Source organism: Bos indicus, chromosome 1 (assembly GCF_029378745.1).
Source record: "Bos indicus isolate NIAB-ARS_2022 breed Sahiwal x Tharparkar chromosome 1, NIAB-ARS_B.indTharparkar_mat_pri_1.0, whole genome shotgun sequence".
Taxonomy (NCBI): domain Eukaryota; kingdom Metazoa; phylum Chordata; class Mammalia; order Artiodactyla; family Bovidae; genus Bos; species Bos indicus.
The window spans coordinates 100,273,854-100,298,772 of record NC_091760.1 but is presented as its reverse complement, the minus strand read 5'-3'; the positions used below and the strand labels follow the sequence as shown (position 1 = coordinate 100,298,772).

General features: G+C 37.8%; 1 protein-coding gene across 3 annotated transcripts in view; it reads right to left on the bottom strand.

Annotated features, from left to right (window-relative positions):
• Positions 1-24,919, bottom strand: part of WDR49 (WD repeat domain 49) — a 169,572-nt gene that overhangs the window by 59,382 nt on the left and 85,271 nt on the right. For all 3 annotated transcript variants that reach the window (XM_070792210.1, XM_070792208.1, XM_070792211.1), the window contains 2 exons: positions 7,294-7,458; positions 3,877-3,992 (listed from right to left, as the gene is read on the bottom strand). In XM_070792210.1, the coding sequence (XP_070648311.1) occupies positions 3,877-3,992; positions 7,294-7,458 (281 nt within the window). The remainder of the gene's footprint in view (positions 1-3,876; positions 3,993-7,293; positions 7,459-24,919) is intronic.

Genomic DNA, 24,919 nt, shown 5'->3' with positions numbered 1-24,919 from the left:
CAACTCCTCAATTAGAATGTGATGCCCTTGAGCGAAGGAATCCTGCTTTTTCACATTCAGCACACCATGTTTCCTAACTCCATGTTTTCTATCTAGGTGCAGTTTAAAGATATTTGTGGAAAGGAAAGGGGAAAATTATGGTAAGATAAAATTCTGAGGTATTATTAAGTTAATAATATGTGGTATTTTTTTTCCCTTTAAATATACAAAACTGATTCATTAGCTTTGATTGACCTGATCAACTTAGTCAAATTATTTCTTTAAAAGAATGCAAACCCGTAATTCAGGAATGGTAGAAAAAGTATGCACTTTGGCATAGACTTTTAACTCAGCTGCCTACTAGGTTTGGCAAGGTTACTCATCAAGCCTCGCCTCCTCCTTTGTGAAAGAGAATTGGTAATACTTGGCTTTCTGGCTTATTGTAATGAAAGAATAGATTGGAATATCAATTCTGTTTTCCTCTTATTTGGAGTGTGACCATGGGTAATTAATCTCTTTATTTTTTTTTTTCAACCCCATAGATGGCCAATTAATCTCTTTAATCTTCAGATTTCCTATCTATTCAATAAATGTTAAGTCATTCGACAAGTATCATATAACATCTAATAAGCACATATTAGACATACATACGTATTAGATGTTCAGTAGTTATATTCCTAGGTTAAATAAAGTGCAGGAAATTAGAAAGCACAAAGACAAATGGGGGCGTATTTCCACCATAGGGGGAAAGAAAAAGGTTCTGGTAGAAAAGCTATATGAACGAGACTTCAAAGAAGAATAAACATTAACTACATGAAAAATATTTGTAGAGAGATTTCTAGAAAAGGGGAGAGAACGGGAGTGTGAAATGGTACGGCTTATATAGGAACACTCTGACAGCAGGTTTCTATTTGAGTTTAGAATTTACACAAGAATGGAGTGTACAAATGAAGCTCAGAATAGGTCTGGGACACAGGGAGCTTTGGTTTTTTTGTTGTAGACATTTTAAAAATCATTGAACCAAGGAAGTGACATAGATAAACGGTATTATAGAAAGAAATCACTGTAGAAATCATTAAAATGAGTAAATCTATTTAAGAGGTAAAAGAGAGACATTTACCAGAGAAAGACAAATGAGAAGACCGTGACATTCATGTACATAGAAATGATGCTCTAAAGTATGCAGTCTAGTAGTATTGGGAATAGATTTGAAAAAAAATATTTAGACTAGAAAAGAGATAAGGCTTAGTGACTACTTGACTGTGAAGTTGAATAAGAGGGATGACCAGGTGGATGACCAGGATGTCTAGCTATTAACTGAAGCTCTGCATCTAAGAGAAAAGTAGGTTTAGGGAAGGGAATGAATAAAATGGGCTTCCCTGTTGGCTCAGACTATACACAAGCTGCTGGCAATGCAGGAGCCCCGGGTTCGATCCCCAGGTCAGGAAGAGCTTCTGGAGAAGGGAATGCCTGCCCACTCTAGTATTCTTGCCTGGAGAATTCCATGGACAGAAAAGCCTGGTAGGCTACAGCCCATGGGGTAGTACAGAATTGAACATGACTGAATGACTATCACTTTCACTTTCATGCATAATACACTCAGTTTAGAATATGAAGAATTTGGGATCACAGTCAGATACATCCAGCAAGCAAACGGATGAGTGAGCTTAGAAAGATAAGAGCTGAAGACAGAGATTAGAGATATCTACAAAATATTGCCTACCTTCCAAGATGAAGCTAAGGATTAAGTTGGATAATGTATGTAAAGTGCATAATGCTACAAAGCTCTATGAATAAAATAAATTGATGGCATATTTATGTACCAAACTCAATAAATGTAATTTCTATTCCATCTTGGACAGAATTATCAGACCAATTTCTTTATTTAAATAGAGCCTAAAGTTAAAGTTACAGTGTAACTTAACAGCCTCCTCTGGATTTTAAAGAAAGCCTAATAAAGACTCTCAAACTTCCACTTATTTCTTCTCAAGTCACTAAACTATTAGGGAGCTGGCTTAATGGACTATCCTCCCCAAGACATAACCAAACAACTTACCTGTTTTCTTGCCTCTTTTGTTAAATGCCTCTTGGTTAAAAAAAAAAAAAAAACTGATCCTGCAAAGATTTTGCAAAATCCATTCTAACGTAAGACATATTGCTTAGAAAATATAAAATTATCATTTTCAAATTCATCAATATGAAAGTAAAACAATATAACTGGGAACATAGTCATTCAACTTTCAATTCCAACTATAGGATCCAAGTCCTGACAACCTTATGGAAGGTGGAAAACATGGAGAAAAATGAGAAGAGTGATGTTTTCCTCCACTCATTTCAATCTCCCCCAAAATTCCTCCCCAGGGTTAAAGAAAGTGATCACCCCCAATACAGATCAGATCATTGAGTGTTCTTTTTAAATCAGTTTTAGATTACTCTATATAGCTAATCTTTAGAAATTTCACCCTGTGACCAATTTTTTTAAAAAGCCTTACATTTGATGCTCATTTCTAACCAGGGATGTCTAAAAAATATGACTAAGAAAATGGTGTCTCCAAAGTTTTGACCAACACATTAATTTTTAAAGTTCTTTTTGATATGTGCAAAATTAAAGTGTATACTACACATCTACTCTGCCACGATATTAGATAATTCCACTTATTCATTGCCATAGCCTAATTATAGAGAGCATTAGGCCATAGTCTACAGGAGTAGTTATGAGTCATTGATGGATCATGATTGCTCCCAGGGATATGAAGAAGCTTTCTTTCAAAGGTGAAGATGATTAAATTAGTTCTTAATAGCAAGTAGAACAATCTGAACTATACTTTCTTTCCTTATAGGCAAACTACCTCTGAAAACTAAGCTCTGTGTCGCACTGTATTCTCTAGTCTAGTCTAGGATGTTCATATTTGCATTAGACACAACCCTTCCCTAAGCGTGATAAAAATCCCCAAATACATATTGCTTGTTTTCTAGGTATAAAATTTGATTTAATCTTAGCTTCAAACCATTACAATCATATTTCCATAGTGAATAATCTTGGGCAAATTACCTACTAGAGCAATATTTCTTGAACTATTGAATTTATGGACAATGTATTTTTGAAACATATCACACTTTAATTTTCTTAGGGCTTATACAATGCCATAGAAAAGCCCCTGTTTATGATCCCTTAGTTCTCTCAGGAAAAGAGGAAAGCAAAGTAATTTTCTTTATAAATGAAATGGAAAAATTGCTCTTTGAGTACAGTAAGTGGAATGTGAAAGACCCTTCTCCACTCTGAAGTGACGAAGGTGCTAACCCAGATTTCAGCAGGCTGCTTCCCTCTTGTGCTGCAACTGCAACTGAAACTAAGAAGAGAAGAAGGAATGAGTTCCTTTTACAGTTGAAGGAATGAAGTTTATACATTAAGAATTTATTGACTGTAAAATTTGGGAAAGTTTTGGATTTAACACTCAGGAAGTGGTATTATGTTTCTGTCTGAAATGGTTAAAGAAAAAGACAGGTTCCTAAAACCAGGAGAAAGCACTGTTAACACTTTTCAAAGCCGCTCAAGCTACATGATCTTAAAATATTTTATTCACTAAGCATCCAGCCAGTTCCAAACAGTTTCACTCATCAAGGTCACCAGCAAGTTAAAGACTCAGAAATAGGATTAAATCAGCTGAAGCAGAAAACAGGATTTCTGGGTTCTTTTTCCTTTTGTGGTGGTGGTGGTGGTTTAGTCTCTAAGTCATGTCTGACTCTTGCAACCCCATGGGTTGTAGCTCACCAGGCTTTTCTGTCCATGGGATTTCCCAGGCAAGAATACCGGAGTGGGTAGCCATTCCCTTTTTCAGGGGATTATAAAACTCTCTCCTTTTACCTTCCTACAGTTTTGCATGAAGTCTATCATACCTGTCCCAGCCTGTAACTAGGATTGTCTTCTTAAGAACCAGGATGTGTGAAATATCCACAGCTCCCTCTTGCCCAACATTGAGTGTGTGGTGACAACAGCCATTGAGGTCCCAGACCTTTAAAAGAGAAGTTAAAATCAGCTTTGAGATAAGAAAAGAAAATGTCTTCTCAATGAGTACAGCAACAGGATGTAATAGGATTTTTACAGTTTTTTGTTTATGTTCTGCACTAGGGTTGATTCACTTGAGACACATAATAATTAAAGCCTTCTCACCACTTAAATTTAGCTCGTATGTTTATTACTCTATTTGTAACTTTATCAGTCTACTCTGATAATAGTTGATTCAAAGGCAATACATCAGTGTTTATTTTTAAGGGGGAGGCAGTATAAAAACATGAAGAGCTTCATTTTGGAGTCTGTCAAAATCCTGTTTCTTTCTCCAAGTATCTTTCTAAATTTTGATTTTCTTATTTATGACATAGGACCTCTATTTCAGGGATGCTTGGAATTGTAAACATATAATACAGAGCTTGAAACACAGTCATCATGTCCGAGGTTTCCTATCTTCTGCCAATAAAACCTCCTGTTGACAGTGGGTACCAGACCCACATCCACAGAAGCACAAGCAATTCTAGTTTACCTCCTCAGGCCGTGGGATGAGGATGTAGACCAATCGGTTCACTTTAAGAGAGAAAGTAATTAGCTGTTAAAACTAAGCCCTGCTATGAAACATTATTGGTACATCATCAAAGGGCAGATGGCACTTTCTATCGAGATAAAAATGCATATCCCTTTTGCCTCAAAAATTCAACTTTTAGAAAATCATTACTCAGAGATACTCATATGTGAAATTATGTATTTTAAAGGATTTTCTGGAAGCGTTGTTCATAACAGCTAAAAATTTGAATCAACTTAATTGCTCATTAACAAGGAATTGAACATCCAAATGTGGAATATCTCCACATTTGTAGCATATAATACAGCTATTACAAAGAATGGGTCATCTCCAGTTGTCTAAGCTTTGTCCAAAGCCAATCAGCCACAGGACCTTCAGCAAGTTGTTTATTTCTTTAGGTTTCAGTTTTCTCAACTGGTATAATAATAGTACCAAGCATATAGAGGTGTGTGTATGTGTGTGTGTGTGTGTGTGTGTGTGTGTAAAGTGCTTAGGACAGTGCATGATTCATAGTAATATGCAATCAAATTTAACTAATATTATTGGTGTTGTTTGCCTTCATATAAATCAGTCTAATGCAGAAAATGTAAAATGCAGAACAGTATGGACAGTGGACTGCCACTGAAAAGCAAATGGTGCTCAGTCTAGAAAGATGTGCAAGAAGCTAGTCCTTCTGGTAGCCACAAGTGAGGAGAAGGGAACGGGTTGAGAAGGACACTTTCTTCTCACTGTATATATCTTTTAGGTTTAAAATTTTATTGTGTGCATACATTATTCAAAACAATTAATTTAAAAACAGAGACTTGAAAACCATGATAAGTAGGGTAATACTTTTAAATCTTTAATTGCATAAGTACTGGATTTGGGGTTCTAAATTATAAATGTGTTTGGGAAAATATCATTCATTCTTGTTTCTTTTTAGAATATGGCCTGTGCAGCTCAACCTTGATTTATGCATCCTACACAGAAGTTGCCAGATTTCAGAATTCTATTGTGCTGTTGTGATAAAGATAAATGTACCTTCAAAAGCTGTGATTGTAATACTAAATTCACATTAACTTCTAAGATGTCAGGACTCAAGCTGAGACATTGAGGGGTGTGCATGCTCTTCACCCACGTCGTCTTGTTTTTCTCTAAACAGGGCTCTTATAAAGCCCACCTAAAATAATACCCACAGAAAAGTATATAAGGATTTGACTGTCCCCAGATCCTATGAAGCCCCTTAACTGGGACCAGTTTTGCAACCATCTACAAGTCTGCCCTACCCTGGACTCTATGACCAGTTAGTTCCCAACATAGGGATAAAAACAGTCTAATCCTTTGCCTTCTTTTTTCAGTCTAGTCTTGTATCCAAGGACTGGTATGTGGGATACTCACTTTTTTTTTTTTTTTTTTGCCTAAGTCACTGTCTAATACTCCAGTTCCAGTTACTTCTATTTTATTCCACCTGACTATTGTGATTAGAATTATCCCATTATCTTCACACATTTAACCATTTTCTCACATGAAGATGTAACTTGACTTAAACCCATGCTCCTAGTCCATACTTCAAGCCATTATCCTTCCCAGAGGTCATGTTCTGCTAATTTCCAGAGATGCTCACTGTAGTATGCTTCACAGTGATCGATGCATGCTGGAATTCTCCTAAATACTTGCCCCCAAATTCCACCATGTTCTACCTACAATGGCAGCCCACTCCAGTATTCTTGCCTGGAGAATTCCATAGACAGAGGAGCCTGTCAGGCTATAGTCCATGAAGTCACAAAGAGTCAGACATGACTGAGCAATTATCACTCACTCACTCCCTACCTACCTACCTACCTACATATCTAGGTAGCTTTCCACTACCATCCCCAGCAGTCTACCTGAATGCATCATACACCTTAACACAGGAGGTACCTCTAATTAATAGCCTTCTGATCCCACTTATGACAGAAACTTAAGAACAATTCAAAGCTTATTCAGGAAACTGCCTTCTGTTGACTCAAAGTGTCACAAGTCATCTCCAATCCGATATTGTCATCACTTTCAGTGCTGAGGTGAGCAGAGAAGATTCACCGCTGGGCATGATTTTAGATTGTAAGAATCTAGCTTTACCTGAAATTTTGATGATTTCTGCAAAATAATATAGCACTTTCCTCCCAGAAGAAATTAATAATAATTTGATAACTGAGAGGATAAAATAGTGTTAGTTTAGGATGGATAACAAATAAGATTATGATTGTCCTTCCTACTATCCTTCTTTACTATCTTATTGATACTTACCTTCACATAAAAATGCAATTTACAAAATAGGTTGATTTTAAGATATTCATTTTCTGAAAAACTTGCATTCATGTCATTTTAAAATTTATGTACTTGCCCTGATTTCTCATTTTATAAACTGAGAAAAATGAAATCAAAGACATTAGCTAAACCACACGAAAAGTATTCAGGCCTCTTATTCCCCAAAGTGGTCCTCTATCTAGAACACTGGAAAAGGCTTTCTGAAATGAGTAAGACAAGCTGTGCTTTGATTCTAAATAATTTATTCAGAAAAATCATTTATTCATTTTTCCACAGAGGTTTATTTTCCTAACAGCTTTGTTATTAGATGGTTTGAGTTATTTAGCTCTTCCTTGTCTCATCTCTTTTCTTCCAAGACCAAAAATACCAACACAGATATAGCCAAAGCTGTGTCTCCTCGCCCAATGTTTTAGCCCCCTCCTGTCTGGATAAAGAAGCGTCACTGTGTTCGCACCTTTACGGTCCCATCTGTGCTGCCAGTCAAAAGCCGCGTCTCATTTGCATCTAGGGCCATCGTGCTGATTTCTGCGTTGCCATGGCAACCGGTAAACTGTTTGATTTTCTGCCCAGTGTCTATCATCCAAAAGGAAACAGTCGACCCCACATCAGAGCTGATTACCTACGAGAAAATAACATTGTAGAGAAATTAAATATAGTCCCAGAACCCACCATTTTTATTTCAATCAAAATATCCAGCCTGTGCATTTCCGCTAGTGAGTTCCACCAACAGTTAGAGACATTTTTGTAATGTATTTGCTTTCTTTTGTTAAGCTGATAACATTTCTATTTCTAGGCCAGAACTGAGGTAATGAAGTCATGATTCTCTTTATCAGAAAAAATAGGAATCTTCTTCCCTTACCCTCTGTTCAGCTTACTGTCTAGAGACCATCCTGAAATCGAATCCTACTGAAAATAAACTTATAAATCTTTCACATTTAGATGAGAAAGTTGATTTTATCAGTCATGATGCTCTGACACTATTCACTCTATGAAAATAAAACTTTTATTACATATCAGCTTTCATTTAGCATTCAGAAGGGAAAGCACCACCAGCCATTATGGGGAAAAGTTCACATCAGCTGATTGCTAGAACTACTGCTTCTAACGCCATTAGTTCCTTTCCTCAAGGTACTGCATATATTTTCACAATCAGCATAATTATTGATGGGTCACTAAAAACAAAGAATCCAGGAAGGTTGAATATAAATCTGCATATAAACTCCAAGAAGAAGGCAACAAAACAAATGCAAGGATAGGATTGCATGCAATAGTCCCACAGTAAGAACAGTGTCAAGTAGACTGCTTATTTAAGCTCTAGGTAGTTAGATGCCCTTTAAGAGATTTATAGGTTAAAATTACTTTGCTTATGTGACATAGGGACACAAAGGAAGGAAAGAAAAAACAAAATACCATTAAACATAGAAATATGTAGGTAGAAAATTGCCTGGAGCAATATCTAGATTTTTTAAAAATTTAAAGCATAACTTTATCCACTTATGTATTGATTGCCAATGTATAAATATAAACTTATCAGGAATTTGTTAAACTAGAGTGTCACATTTTCATAATTAAATGGGTTAAAGTTTATCAAATGCATGTTCAGAAGACCTAGATAACTGGCTGTTATGCATGTATTCATCCATTTACTCATTCATTCATTCATTCACCCTACAGGCATTCATTGAACACCCACTGGGCACCAGCTCCATGTGGACAGTGGAGCTTCACTGATGAATCTCTGCTCTCAAGGGGCCTGTAGCCTAGGCTTGTACACTAGAATCACTTTAAAAATCGCAATTTCAGACCAGACCAGAGTTGGAATTGGACCAACCGGACTAATTGGACCAGCAGTGGAATTTATAAAGGTTACTTAAGTATGCAGCCTGGGTCATGAGCTACTGGGCTAGAGAGAGAAACAGACAAGAAATAAATAAATGTCCCCAAATCTTACAAGTACAGAGGTATCAGCACTCCGTGATCTGGGGACACAAAGAGTAAAACCCCAAATCCATTCACTGGAGTGGGGCATGAGGATAAAATGTAAGGAGGCTCAATCGGGGATTGAAGGTAGGAACAATGAGTGCCAAGCCCTTTACTTTCATTATCTCACTGGACCTTTATACAGACCCTGCAAAATTATGTTATCACTCTCTTTCTACCATGATAAAATTGAGATTCTAATCAGCTAAGTACCATTGCCAAGCTTGTAACAAGGTTTGAATCTTAGACCTTCTATGACAAACACATCAAAAGCCTTCCTCTGTTTCATCATTGTACCCCTAGGTAGTTAAAGTGCTTAGAAGAGAGAACTTGGAGTCCCTTTCAAGCATGAGAAGCAGTAAGAAGTGTCATGAAGCCAGAGTGCAGACAATAAGATAAATGATGGAATATCAGGTGAGGATGCAAAATAGCAACAGATTTGAAATCTTTAGTGAGCAATGCCAGAGAATAATAGCATGTATAAAGTTTTTGTTGTTAACTGGGAAAGGGTTCATATCTTCATTGGTTATCAGTGGCATGTATGACTCAAAATAAAATTAAGAATGATTGCTTTGTTCTCATAGGGAAGAGAGAAAAAGTGCATCTTTTATTAGTTAGTTTGTGGAGATACCTCTGGCAACAGTGTAGAAAACAAACAGGTTGTGAGAAGACCGTTCAGAGGCTGCTGTTATAGTCCAGGTAGAGATGCTCACCTACGGCAGTAGTTCCCAGAAGCAAAAAAAGAAGAGGGATTGAATGAAAGGGCCACCATTTAACAATCTTTATGCCTCAACAAAGAACTGATTATTTGCATGGGTGCTCTTGCAGCCCTTTTTTCCCCTGATATTGCAGCTCTCAATCAGAAAATTTCTTAAATGATGTAAAACTATATCTATGCTACACATTTTCTCTCAGTGAACCAAAAGTAGCTTCAGTGTTTAATTACCATTATTAAACTATGGCATAATTTATTTTTAAATATATTCATTCCTCCCTTTGGTATGAATTAAAGCCTCCTTTCTCCCTCCTCTCTTATTTCCACATGAATTAATTCTACAATTTAATAAACTAACAGGTGTTTCCACTTTAGGCTGAGCAGATGTTAGACTGAATGAATGGAGACTCCTCTTTTTTTTCCTGAATACACTTGAATTTTATTTATATCTACACACAAACACATATTTATACCTATATCAATATCTCTAACATCCACACTCTTGTGTTGTTGGAAGAGGGTGTGTGCTATGACCAGTGCATTCTCTTGGCAAAACTCTATTAGCCTTTGCCCTACTTCATTCCATACTCCAAGGCCAAATTTGCCTGTTACTCCAGATGTTTCTTGACTTCCTACTTTTGCATTCCAGTCCCCTGTAATGAAAAGGATATCTTTTTTGGGTGTTAATTCTAAAAAGTCTTGTAGGTCTTTATAGAACCATTCAGCTTCTTCAGCATTACTGCTTGGGACATAGGCTTGGATTACTGTGATATTGAATGGTTTGCCTTGGAAACGAACAGAGATCATTCTGTCATTTTTGAGATTGCATCCAAGTACTGCATTTCGGACTCTTTTGTTGGCCATGATGGCCACTCCATTTCTTCTAAGGGATTCCTGCCCACAGTAGTAGATATAATGGTTATCTGAGTTAAATTCACCCATTCCAGTCCATTTTAGTTCGCTGATTCCTAGAATGTTGACGTTCATTCTTGCCATCTCCTGTTTGACCACTTCCAATTTGCCTTGATTCCTGGACCTGACATTCCAGGTTCCTATGCAATATTGCTCTTTACAGCATCAGACCTTGCTTGTATCACCAGTCACATCCGCAACTCAGTATTGTTTTTGCTTTGCCTTTATCCCTTCATTCTTTCTGGAGTTATTTCTCCACTGATCTCCAGTAACATATTGGGCACCTACTGACCCGGGAAGTCCCTCTTTCAGTATCCTATCATTTTGCCTTTTCATACTGTTCATGGGGTTCTCAAGGCAAGAATACTGAAGTGGTTTGCCATTCCCTTCTCCAGTGGACCACATTCTGTCAGCACAACAACACAAGAGAAGACTCTACACATGGACATCACCAGATGGTCAACACTGAAATCAGATTGATTATATTCTTTGCAGCCAAGGATGGAGAAGCTCTATACAGTCAACAAAAACAAGACTGGGAGCTGACTGTGGCTCAGATCATGAAATCCTTATTGCAAAATTCAGACTTAAATTAAAGAAAGTAGGGAAAACCACTAGATTTAGGTCATTCGGATATGACCTAAATCAAATCCCTTATGATTACAAAGTTGAAATGAGAAATAGATTTAAGGGACTAGATCTGATAGACAGAGTGGCTGATGAACTATGGACGGAGGTTTATGACATTGTACAAGAGACAGGGAGCAAGACCATCCCCATGGAAAAGAAATGCAAAAAAGGAAAATGGCTGTCTGAGGAGGCCTTACAAATAACTGTGAAAAGAAGAGAAGTGAAAAGCAAAGGAGAAAAGGAAAGATATGAGCATCTGAATGCAGAGTTCCAAAGAACAGCAAGGAGAGATAGGAAAGCCTTCCTCAGCGATCAGTGCAAAGAAATAGAGGAAAACAACAGAATGGGAAAGACTAGAGATCTCTTCAAGAAAATCAGAGATACCAAGGGAACATTTCATGCAAAGATGGCATCGATAAAGGACAGAAATGGTATGGACCTAACAGAAGCAGAAGATATTAAGAAGAGGTGGCAAGAATACACAGGAGAACTGTACAAAAAAGAGCCTCATGACCCAGAATATGACGATGGTGTGATCACTCACCTAGAGCCAGATATCCTGGAATGTGAAGTCAAGTGGGCCTTAGAAAGCATCACTATGAACAAAGCTAGTGGAGGTGATGGAATTCCAGTTGAGCTCTTTCAAATCCTAAAAGATGATGCTGTGAAAGTGCTGCACTCAATATGCCAGCAAATTTGGAAAACTCAGCAGTGGCCACAGGACTGGAAAAGGGCAGTTTTCATTCCAATCCCAAAGAAAGGCAATGCCAAAGAATTCTCAAACTACTGCACAATTGCACTCATCTCACAAGCTAGTAAAGTAATGCTCAAAATTCTCCAAACCAGGCTTCAGCAATACTTGAACCATGAACTTCCAGATGTTCAAGCTGGTTTTAGAAAAGGCAGAGGAACCAGAGATCAAATTGCCAACATCTGCTGGATCATGGAAAAAGCAAGAGAGTTCCAGAAAAACATCTATTTCTGCTTTATTGACTATGCCAAAGCCTTTGCTGTGCGGATCACCACAAACTGTGGAAAATTCTGAAAGAGATGGGAATACCAGACCACCTGATCTGCCTCTTGAGAAATCTGTATGCACATCAGGAAGCAACAATTAGAACTGGACATGGAACAACAGGCTGGTTCCAAATAGGAAAAGGAGTACGTCAAGGCTGTATATTGTCACCCTGCTTATTTAACTTCTATGCAGAGTACATCATGAGAAACGCTGGGCTGGAAAAGCACAACCTGGAATCAAGATTGCCAGGAGAAATATCAATAACCTCAGATATGCTGATGACACCACCCTTACAGCAAAAATTGAAGAGGAACTCAAAAGCCTCTTGATGAAAGTGAAAGAGGAGAGTGAAAAAGTTTTCTTAAAGCTTAACATTCAGAAAATGAAGATCATGGCATCTGGTCCCATCACTTCATGGGAAGTAGATGGGGAAGCAGTGGAAACAGTGTCAAACTTTGTTTTTTGGGGCTCCAAAATCACTGCAGAGTGATAGCAGGCATGAAATTAAAAGACGCTTACTCCTTGGAAGGAAAGTTATGACCAACTTAGATAGCATATTCAAAAGCAGAGACATTACTTTGCCAACAAAGGTCCATCTAGTCAAGGCTATGGTTTTTCCAGTGGTCATGTGTGGATGTGAGAGTTGGACTATGAAGAAAGCTGAGCACCAAAGAATTGATGCTTTTGAACTGTGGTGTTGGAGATGACTCTTTGAGAGTCCCTTGGACTGCAAGGAGATCCAACCAGTCCATCCTAAAGGAGACCAGTCCTGGGTGTTAATTGGAGGGACTGATGCTAAAGCTGAAACTCCAATACTTTGGCCACCTTATGCGAACAGCTGACTCATTGGAAAAGACTCTGATGCTGGGAGGGATTGGGGGCAGGAGGAGAAGGGGACGACAGAGGATGAGATGGCTGGATGGCATCACCGACACAATGGACATGAGTTTGGGTGAACTCTGGGAGTTGGTGATGGACAGGGAGGCCTGGCGTGCTGCAATTCATGGGGTCAGAAAGAGTTGGACGTGACTGAGCAACTGAACTGAACTGAACTGAACATCCATACTTACCCAATTTATACAAACTCTTTTTTTTTTTTTTTAACCTTATTTTGTATCAGGGTATTTAGCTGATTAGCAATCATGTGACAATTTCAGGTGCATAGTGAAGGGACTCAATCATACATAAACATGTATCCATCCTCCCCCAAACTACCTTCCCATCCAGGCTGCCACATACCCTAGAGTGTAACTTCTAGAGCAAATGACCTGGATCTTCATAATAATATGATGTAACACTTTAGTTATCATTCCATGTAACTGTGTTTCTATCCGCTTTTGTTTGTGCAATATGCATGGTGGTTAAGTACTGGGCCTGGAGCCAGTATGTTTGAGTTTAAATGTCAGTGTCTAAACTTGGATTCATTACTTAATCTCTATAAGCTTCAGTTTCCTCACCTATAAACCAGAGAGATTCATAGTTATCCCTCAAACCGTTTTTAAGAGGTTTAAGTAAGCAGATACTTGTAAAGCACTTAGTGCAGTATATAGCATACAATAAATACTTCATAAAAGTTAGCTAGTATTACTATTCCATTTAAGCTTAATAACCTGACCTCTTATTTGAATTAATGTCACTTTTCATATCCAAACCAATTTAATAAAAATATTTAATGACTTGGTTTCTTCCAGCCATGAGAATGAATGCAGACAGTTACATTTGAGAAACCAGCCTTTTAGATGAACCTTGAAATTTAAAATTATGTCACACAAGATTTTGCACATAATTGCTTAAGACTTTGGATTGTATTCATTAAAGACAAAGTCATGAAAACATAATACTCCAAACGAGTGAAAAAATGTTTAATTAATTGCCCTTATTCTTTTTTAAAATTTATATATATTTTTAGTTGATGGATAATTGCTTTATAGAATTTTGTTATTTTCTGTTAAACATCAACATGAATCAGCCTTAGGTATACTATTTATGTCCCCTCAAGGGAAATTTTTGATAGTGATCTTTGAAGAAAGGTTATGGAATTTTTTGTTGTTGTTTAGTTGCTAAGTCATATCTGACTCTTTTGAGACCCCATGGGCTGCAACCCACCAGGCTCCACTCTCCATAGGATTTCTCAGGCAAGAATACTGGAGTGGGTTGTCATTTCCTACTTCAGGGGATCTTCCCAACCCAGGGATAGAACCTGCATCTTCTGTTTGATAGGCAGATACTATACCACTGAGCCACCTGGGAACCATCTATTCAAAAATATTCATTGATCTATTATATGCTAAGCATTTCAGCACTAAAAAATATCCTTTGACAGAAACAATAAAAAAGAAAAAGAAAGTAAACTATGTTCAAAGAAAGATGTGCTTACTTGTTCAAGACTGGCCTCGTTCATATTGCAAAGCATCTCATCATCCACCCACTGCTTTTATCTAATGCAGACGTTTAATCAGGAGTTAGGAACGTTCGCTTTTTGCTGCTTTATACTCCCCTTCCTCTGCCTTAACTGGCTGAGCCCCAACATACCATTCATCACTTTTCAGCACCTTTCTCTACTCATTTCACAATTTCTCATGAAATCTGAATCAATAATGACAACAGTGTACAGCCAGTCAGATTTCATTCTATAGCAATCTGCCTTAAGGCGCAGTCTTCAGGAAAACCATGTGTTGAAATATAAGGACTGACTATGTCACAAACACACACCCAGTATTAACCAGAATCTACTCTCACTATGACAATATCAGAATACAAGAATAACAAGACAAGTGAAAAGACATTCAAAGTCTAGTGAGAGAGAAGTGTGTTTCACATTACTTGGCAGATGAAGAGGTTTGACTATCAGACTGTGAAGATGGTATTTATAGCAAAATGTTTTTATCAGTGATAAAACCCAGAAATAAGTATTGGCATCACATTTAGATGCCACATTTTGATGATATCAAGTCCCTTTAAGTTTTCAGTTTACTCCTGACTGCTTCTCATCAGATGAGACCTAAACCGTTAAGGACCGAGCTTTGGCATCTGCAGAGCAGAAAATAGCATGGTCTTAATAACTACACTTCAGTGCAAATGGACCTTGTGAGCACATCATTCCGATGGAGAAATGCTCCACCTTATGTACCTGAGTTAATCGCTGTTTAGGAATATAGAGGTCTTTTTGTCTCTTTCATCTGAAGCTGTCACAGTCAATCAGAAAATTGTAAGAGATGGGAGGCGCTATCCATGCCCCCTGAATGTCTTCTTGCTATTTCAACAACAATAAGAACTTCTGTTCTATTTTATATGCATCTCAATTTCTAGGTCTAGGCAAGAAGAATCAAAAATTACAGAATTGCAGTGGCAGGTGTTGCTTGCCTACCAAGGGATCAGGACATTTGATTGAATTGCTGTTCATAATTTTATTTTTTTTTAAGTCAGTGCTGTTTATAGTTCCATAATATAAAGCAGGTTACCTCTTTTATTTCTGTTTTGCATCAAATCTCTAGAAGTTACAACTCAGTAAGTAGTGAGGTGAGAAGAATAATAATATCTCAGAGGACTGGTACAGACAAAGAATGCAAATATTTTAAGGACGTCATTCTCCATTTATAAATCTTATTTGTCAGGTATCACCTCTTTCTAGATGAATTTATAATTGGACTTTTTAGATTCATTCCTTGAGTTTACTGAACCCCCACAATATGCAAGGGCTTCTCTGGTGGCTTAGTAGCAAAGAATCATCCTGCCAATGCAGGAGATGCAGGTTTGATCCCTAGGTCAGGAAGATCTCCTGGAGAAGGAAATGGCAGCCCACTCCAATATTCTTGTCTGATGGTGGTGGTTTAGTCGCTAAGTAGTGTCCTACTCTTGTGACCCCATGGACTGTAGCCTGCCAGGCTCCTCTGTCTATGGGCTACAGTCTACGGGGTCACAAAAGAGTCAGATGCAACTTAGTGAGTAAACAATAACAACAGTATGCAAGGCACAAGGTCTAGGCACTGGTGATTCAACAGTGAAAAATTCCTGCCCTTATATTTAGTGGAGGAAGATTGGAAGTGATGCAACTGAAAGACAAAAAAGGCATGCATACATACACACACATGTGCCCACACACACACACATACACACACAATATTTCACAGTGAAAAACATTATGGAGAAAACTATAACCAAGAAGAAGGCAGAGATCACTGGGAGTGGGTACAAACTTGGGAGGCTAAGGGAGGTTTCCCTGAGGAATTATTTGAAGAAAGATATGACTAAGGTGAAGGAGGGAGCCATACAGATACCTGGGTGAAGAGAGTTCCAGGCAAAGTAAACAGCAATGCAAAAGCCCCGAGACAGAGTGTCTTTAGCATGTTCAAGGACTAGCAAGGAGGCCAGCAAGGCTTAAGCAATGTAAATCAGGAGACGGGCCACGGGCTGGGACCATCTGTGCTCATTATTCAGGTGTTCAAAATACTCCCCAAACGACCAGGCACACACAGGGATTAGGGTATGAAGTCAGAAAAGCATCACTTCCCCTTTTTGGCTAGTCTTTATTTAGCTTTTACTCCTGCTTTGTTCTGTGTATCTTTATACACAATAGCCTTTGTCCTTTAAAGAAAATCTACACGGGAGGTATTATAAATTCTTATTTTATAGATAATAAAACTTTGCTTAAAGAAATTAAATTACTTGCTCAGTAGAAATCATTGGAAAACTCTGAGTCTAAAACCTCACCACCTCCTTCCTTCTGAAAAATTGCTGAGAAAAAAAACTACTTCCAAAAATAGTTGAGATTGCATTGGACTTGCAGGTCCTGATGCCACATGCTTGGAAGTTTTTATTTCATCCTAACAATGAGTAAAAAGCTGGACAAACTGAAACATCAACTCTTCTTAGACCACTCCAAGAAGCGAGATCATAGGGCAGATCTTTGCTCTCCAAATTGGAGAGACCAACAAGCAGATCGAGAAAATCACAACCTACCAGAGCAGAAACTCATGAACCAAAAACTCCCTGGGGAAGGAAGCTGAGAGAAGAAAATCAGAACTGTAACTGACGGATTGCTGGAAGCTCAAAGTGGACAAGTCTGAGAGTCAAAAATTCTGAGTAGCTGGTCATAGGGAGCTCTCCCACAAGTTTACAAGTATTATTTTGAGGTTACAGATCAGGATAAAGAAAGGTATCTCATACTCACATTAAGCAAAATAAAGCAGAAGTAGTTGTATTAATTTCAGAAAAATCAGACTTCAGAGCCTTTGTCCTCTGAAGGCTCTGAACTGGGCTTCCCTGGTGGCTCAGATGGTAAAGAATCTGCCTGCAATGCAAGAGTCTGGGGTTCAGTCTTGGGTTGGGAAGATGCCCTGGAGGAGGAAACAGCAACCCGCTCCAGTATTCTTGCCTGTGAAATACCATGGACAGAGGAGCCTGATGGGTTACAGTTCATGGGGTCTCAAAGAGTCAGACACGACTGAATGACTTTCACTTCATGTTCAGGCTTCAGAGCAGGGAAAGTTATTAAGAATAAAGCAGGGCATTTCATAAGGACAAAGGTTAATTTTCCAAGAAAACATAACAATCACCAACGTGTATATGACTAAAACCTTTGTCAAACTATGTGAGGCAAAACTTGTAGAATTACAAGGAGAAATACATGAACCCACTGTTATAGTAGGAGACTTCAGCATCCCTCTATCAGAAATGGAAAGAATCATTCCAGGCAAAAAACCAGTAAAGATGTAGTTGAACTCAACAACACCATCAATCATCTGAATATAATTGACATCTATGGACCACCTCACCCAACAGCAGCAAAACACACATTTTTCTCAAGCGCTCATGGAAAATTGACCAAGATAGAACACATTTGGGGTCATAAAACACCCCTTAACAAATTTAAAAGAATAAAAATCATACAGTGTCTGATCGTAGATCACAATAAAATTAAACTCAGAACGTATACAGAAAGATAACTGGAAAACCCCCAAACACTTGGAGACTAAACAACATATTTCAAATAAAGCATGGATTAAAGAAGAAACATCAATAGAAATTTTAAAATATTTTTAACTAAATGAAAATGAAAATATACCTTATCAAAATTTATGAGATTTTCTTCTAAGTCCCAGGTCAGAGAAAGCAGTGCTTTGAAGAAAAATTATGGCACTACATACATGTATTGGGCGGGGGAAAGATCTAAAATCAATCATCTAAAATTCTACTTCACAAAAGTAGGGAAAAAAAGAGTTAATACAATATAAATAAGCAGGAGAAAAGAAAAATAAAATTAGAATAGAAATCAATGAAATTAAAAATAAAAAATCATTAAAATTAATGAAACCAAAAGCTTGTTCTTAGAAAAAAATTTAAAATTTGATGATATATCCAGGCTAAGTAAAAAAAAAAAAAAAAAAGACAAAAGATGCACATTGCCAACATCAGAAATCAGAGAGAGAACATCACCCAAGACCCCATACACATTAAAGAGATTATAGAGGTATGCTAAACAATTCTGTGCTTACAAAGCTGATAACCTAGATAAAATGGGCTGATTTGTTGAATGACATAATCTGTCCAAACTCACACAAGAAGGAGTCTGAATAGGCCCATCAGTTCAGTTCAGTTGCTCAGTTGTGTCCGACTCTTTGCGACCCCATGAATCGCAGCACGCCAGGCCTCCCTGTCCATCACCAACTCCCGGAGTTCACCGAATATTAAATAAATTATATCAATAGCTAATAGTCTTCCAAAACAGAAAGCAGCAGATGTTGAGTTTTACCAAACACTTAAGGAAGGAATTATGCCAACTCTATACAATCTTATTCAGGGAAAAGAAGTAGAGGAAATACTTCCAAGCTCATTTTATGAGACCAGCATTACCAAAATCAAAGACATACAAGTAGAGAAAAGTATTTATATCCTCATGAACATAGTGGCAAAAGTACTCAACAAAATAATTTCAAATCCAACAAAGTGTAAGAAGCATTTGATTGGTTCAACTTCTGAATATTAATGCAAACTATCATATCAATGCAATATTATCATAAAATTAATGCAATATAATCATATCATTCACCAGAATGGGTGAATTTAATTCAGATCACCATTACATCTACTGTTGTGGGTAAGAACCCCTTAGAAGAAATGGAGTACCCTCATAGTCAACAAAAGAGTCTGAAATGCAGTACGTGGATGCAATCTCAAAAATGACAAAATGATCTCTGTTTGTTTCAAAGGTAAACCATTCAATATCATAGTGATCCAGGTCTATGCATCAACTACTGATGCTTAAGAAGCTGAACGGTTCTATGAAGACCTACAAGACCTTCTAGAATTAACACCAAAAAAAAAAAAAAAAAAAGATGTCCTTTTCATCATAGGGGACTGGAATGAGAAAGTAGGAAGTCAAGAGATACCAGGAGTAACAGGCAAGTTTGGCCTTGGAATACAAAATGAAGCAGGGCAAAGGCTAACAGAGTTTTGCCAAGAGAAAGCACACATCACAGCAAACACAGTCTTCCAACAACACAGGAGACAACTCTACACGTGGACATCACCAGATGGTCAACACCGAAATCAGATTGATTATATTCTTTGCAGCCAAAGATGGAGAAGCTGTACACAGTCAGCAAAACAAGACCAGGAGCTGACTGTGGCTCAGATCATGAACTCCTTATTGCAAAATTCAGACTTAAATTGAAGAAAAAAGGGAAAACCATTAGGCCATTCAAGTAAACCTAAATCAAATCCCTTACAATTATTCAGTGGAAGTAACAAATAGATTCAAGGGAGTAGATCTGATAGACAGAGTACTGAAGAAGTAAGGACAGAGTTTAGTAACAATGTACACAAGGCTGTGATCAGACCATCCCCAAGAAAAATAAATGAAAAAAAAAGGCAAAATGGCTGCCTGAGGAGGCCTTACAAATAGCTGAGAAAAGAAGTGAAAGACAAAGGAGAAAAGGAAGGCTAGATGCATCTGAATGCAGAGTTCCAAAGAATAGCAAAGAGAGATAAGAAAGCCTTCCTCAGTGATCAGTGCAAAGAAATACAGGAAAACAACAGAACGGGAAAAACTAGAGATCTCTCCAAAAAAATTGGCGATTCCAGAGAAACATTTCATGCAAACATGGGCACAATAAAGGAAAGAAACAGTATGGACCTAACAGAAGCAGATGATATTAAGAGGAGATGGCAAGAATACACAGAAGAACTATACAAAAATGATCTTCATGACTCAGATAATCACGATGGTGTGATTACTCACCTAGAGCCAGACATCCTGAAGTGTGAACTCAGGTGGGCATTAGGAAGCATCACTACAACAAAGCTAGTTGAGGTGATGGAATTCCAGTTGAGCTATTTCAAATCCTAAAAGATGATGCTGTTAAAGGGCTGCACTCAACATGCCAGCAATTGGGAAAATTCAGCAGTAGCCCAGGACTGGAAAAGGTCAGTCTTCATTCTAATCCCAAAGACAGACAATGTCAAACAATGTTCAAACTACTGCACAATTGCACTCATCTCACACGCTAGCAAAGTAATGCTCAAAATTCTCCAAGTTAAGCTTCAACAGTGAGCCAAAAAATTCCAGATGTTCAAGCTGGATTTAGAAAAGGCAAAGGAACCAGAGATCAAATTGGCAACATCAAATGGATCATAGAAAAAGCAAGAGAATTCAAGAAAAACATTTGCTTCACCGACAACACTAAAGTCTTTGACTGTGTGGATCACAACAGACTGTGGAAAATTCTTAAAGAGACGGGAATACCAGACCACCTTACCTACCTCCTGAAAAACCTGTATGCAAACCAACAAGCAACAGTTAGAACTGGAACATCCATGGAACAACAGACTGGTTCCAAATTGGGAAAGGAGTACATCAAGGCTGTATGTTGTCATCCTGCGTATTTAACTTACTTGCAGAGTACACCATGCAAAATGTCAGACTGGATGACACACAAGCTGAAATCAAGATTGCTGGGAGAAATCTCAATAACCTCAGATATACAGATGACACCACCCTTATGGCAGAAAGCGAAGAGGAACTAAAGAACCTCTTGATGAAAGTAAGAGTGAAAAAGGTGGCTTAAAACTCAACACTCAAAGAACAAAGATCATGGCATCTGGTCCCATCAGTTCAGTTCAGTCACTCAGTCATGTCCAACTTTTTGCAAACCGTGGATTGCAGCACACCAGGCTTCCCTCTCCATCACCAACCCCCAGATCTTACTTAAACTCATGTTCATCGAGTCAGTGCTGTCATCCACCCATCTCATCCTCTGTCTTCCCTTCTCCTCCCGCCTTCAATCTTTCCCACCATCAGGGTCTTTTCAAATGAGTCAATTCGTCACATTAGGTAGCCAAAGTATTGGAGTTTCAGCTTCAGCATCAGTCTTTCCAATGAGTATTCAGGACTGATTTCCTTTAGGATGGACTGGTTGGATCTCCTTGCAGTCCAAGGGACTCTCAAGAGTCTTCTCCAACACCACAGTTCAAAAGCATCAATTTTTTAGCACTCAGCTTTCTTTATAGTCCAACTCTCACATCCATACATGACTACTGGAAAAACCATAGCTTTGGCCAGACAGACTTTTGTTGGCAAAGTAATGTCTCTACTTTTCAACATTTGTCACTCACATTAAATAGATACCATGCAGCTGTCAAAAATAAAGAGGATATTCTGGGTAATGAGATAAATAAAATGATCATTAGGCTGTATTGTTGGGTGGAAAATCAAAGTACAGAGCAGTGTTGCTGTGCATATAACATACAACTGTTTTGTAAAACCACATAATTAACATTCTTAAATATTAAGAATTATTATACACATCTATTTAAAAGTGAGTATACATATTTTTTACAACAAATATGTATTTACTTGTGTATGAATACAACAGCTCTTAAAGGGTGCTCATGGATCTCATGAACTAGTTGCTTACAAGCAAAGGAAACTGGTAGATAGAAACAGTGATAAAAGGAAATTTTTACTGTATACCCTTTGTCTTTTTGAGTTTTGTAACACTGAAATGTGGTATTCCTTCCAAGCAATCACTTTTAAATAAACATGTATGTATATGTACACACACACGCATGTAAGTGTGTATATATGTTGGCAAGCAGAATATTAGTTCCCCAACCAGGGATCGAACCTGGGTCCCCTACAGTGGAAGCATGAAGTCTTAACCACTGGAACACCAGGGGAGTTCTACCCTTAACACTAAGGCATTTCCCATGTCTTCAACAAGTGACCAGAGCTCATAGCCTCAGTATCGACATGTAACCAAGTACAACCTTAATCTGACCAGTGAAGAAAAGCCACATTAACACAAGTCACTTGGAGCCCAGCAGTAAGCAGGCAAGGAGAAAGTTTTCATCTGTGTTTATCTACTTATCAAGGAGAAACTCATTGATTTTGCCCTAAATACAAGCACAAAGAGGCATAATGTCTTGTAAAGTGGAGATAAATTTCCCTCAAGCTTGTCCACTTCCCTCTACTCAGATTTTACAATTCCCATAGGAACTATGTATTGAATTGGTTAGACTCTCAAACATCACAATTCCCCCAAAATCGCATGCAGAAAAAAGGACAGGAGATGCACTGTCACTAAAAAATTATACCTTAACCCCATTTTAAATGAATGATTGACATCATGTTTCTTGTAAGAGTTGGTCCTCAAGAAACAGACACTACTCTGAGTAAAGTAAAGAAGGTCTAATCTTCAAATTTTCAAAGACAACATTTCCTGGTGAATAACAGGAACAATGTCAGAGATCGTAGGAGTCCTGCCAGAGGCTGCCAGGCATTTGCTGTCTGACACGTCTCTTTATATGAATAATGTGTTTACTCTTAAAGATTGGGTAACATAGTAAGATTCAGGAGGCAATTTGTGTACCAAATTATCTCATATACATATATTTTAACTTTGAAATTCATTCTTAAGATTTTGCCTTAGAGAGATAAAGTCATGAGTGTGAATATATTTATGCATAAAGAAATTCATAATAGCAAAATGCTCATTAAGGCAAATGCATCAGTAAATTATGATACACATACAGTGGGACTCTGTGCTGCTTTTTTTAAATGATGAAGGACATCTACATTAGAAACAAGGAATTAATTCCAATATGTCATAGGGTAAAATGTAGGTTATAGAACCATATTCAGGTGAAATAGTCTATGCACAGAGAGGTATTTAGAACATGTTGATGATATTTCAGCAATATTTAGTTCCTTATTTGAACTTTACAGCATTATTTTAATTTCTTGTAATAAGAAAGTATTGTTTTACAAAAAGTAAATTATTTCAATGGGAAAAATAGTGACTATCACTGTCAAGATTTGATAATGCCTATTTACATTTAGCCTAACTATGTCCAGATGTAAAAAGCACCGAAACATCACCTGTTTTACAAAAGCACATCATTAGGATAAGTCAGAAATTTTCTCTTTTTAAGTTTATATGATATCTACAAACACATTTTTAAAGTGCCCCAACAATCGTGGGTTTTTAAGAAAAGCTTCACTTAAGAATTCTATGCAGACAGTTCATTAGAACTACCTCCAGGATATTGTGTGACTTTGATTCTTTCAAAATTGTGCATTCCAAGGACTCCCTCATCCTGTCCCAACTTGTTCTGCCACTAGCTGAGAGGGTAAGCTTTGCTGAGTGAAATAAAGCTCACAGTCCATTTTCAAAGTCTCTGTGTGGCTTAACATCACTTTCTTAGATTAGGATGTGAAGGTACCAAAAGGCAGGAAGATGAGTCACAGAAATATGCCATGTCACTTTCATATAGGAATAATGGGAAGTTCTCATTGATGACCAAATAGAATGAAATAATAATAAGGTGTAGCAAAGTGTTGAAATGACAACATGTTGTCATGTTTTCATTTAATTCAGATAAAAGGAAAGTATTTCAAAAAGACACCAAACCAAATAACCTAAGAGCACCAGCAGACTGAAAAAGCATGGGTTCCTTTTGAACTTAGATTTAGAAATAGCAACAATCGACCAAATCTAGAATTGAGCATTTGTTGCTGTTCAGAAGAGTGTTGGGAGTTGTAGGAAAATACGAAAGTGAAAGACAAGAATCTTTCCCTTTTATCAAACATGGGAGGAGAGAAAGTGAGAATTTAGGTAACTGTTTAGCTGGATAACAACTAGAAATGCAAGGGAGAGAGGTGTGGCAGAAGATGTTCCTGGAGACATCAGATGCAGAGAGGACCAGAGAGGAGTGCCAGAACTGAATGTTAACCAGCAAGAACTGCAGTGGCAGAGAAGAGGAGGAGCAGGAAAAACCACTTCCTCATCTCACGGAGCCAGAGACAAAGCCCTATTCAGGGGTCCCTCTGCCTTTCTAACTGTTTCCAACTTCTGCTTTCATATGTCACATGGGTAAAATAAAGAGTAAGAAATATCAAGATGTAAATAAGGAAGAGGTGTATTAAAAGCATCACCCTTCAACCTGAGAGGTTTGGGGGGACCGGGGAGACTTGCCTGGGCTGACTGCCTGGGAGGAAGAAGAACTACCTCTGAGAAGCAGGACACAGCAGGGTGATGCTGCAGAGACAGCCATTGCTACCATCATCATGTCTATGCCTGCCCCCAACACGCAGCCACACACTGGTGAAAATCAATAAACTGAAGCTTAGACACAGGACGTAGTCTGCCAAACATTTGAACTCTTTTCTCTCTGCGTTCTCAAAACGTTGATCTTTTGATTTTACACTATTAAAAAGTACAGAAGAATCCAAATAGCTTCTATTTATCTGGGAGACAGAGATAGAGATAAAGACAAAAACAGATAAACACATATATTTATTTACCATATTAGAAGTTTAAACTGAGA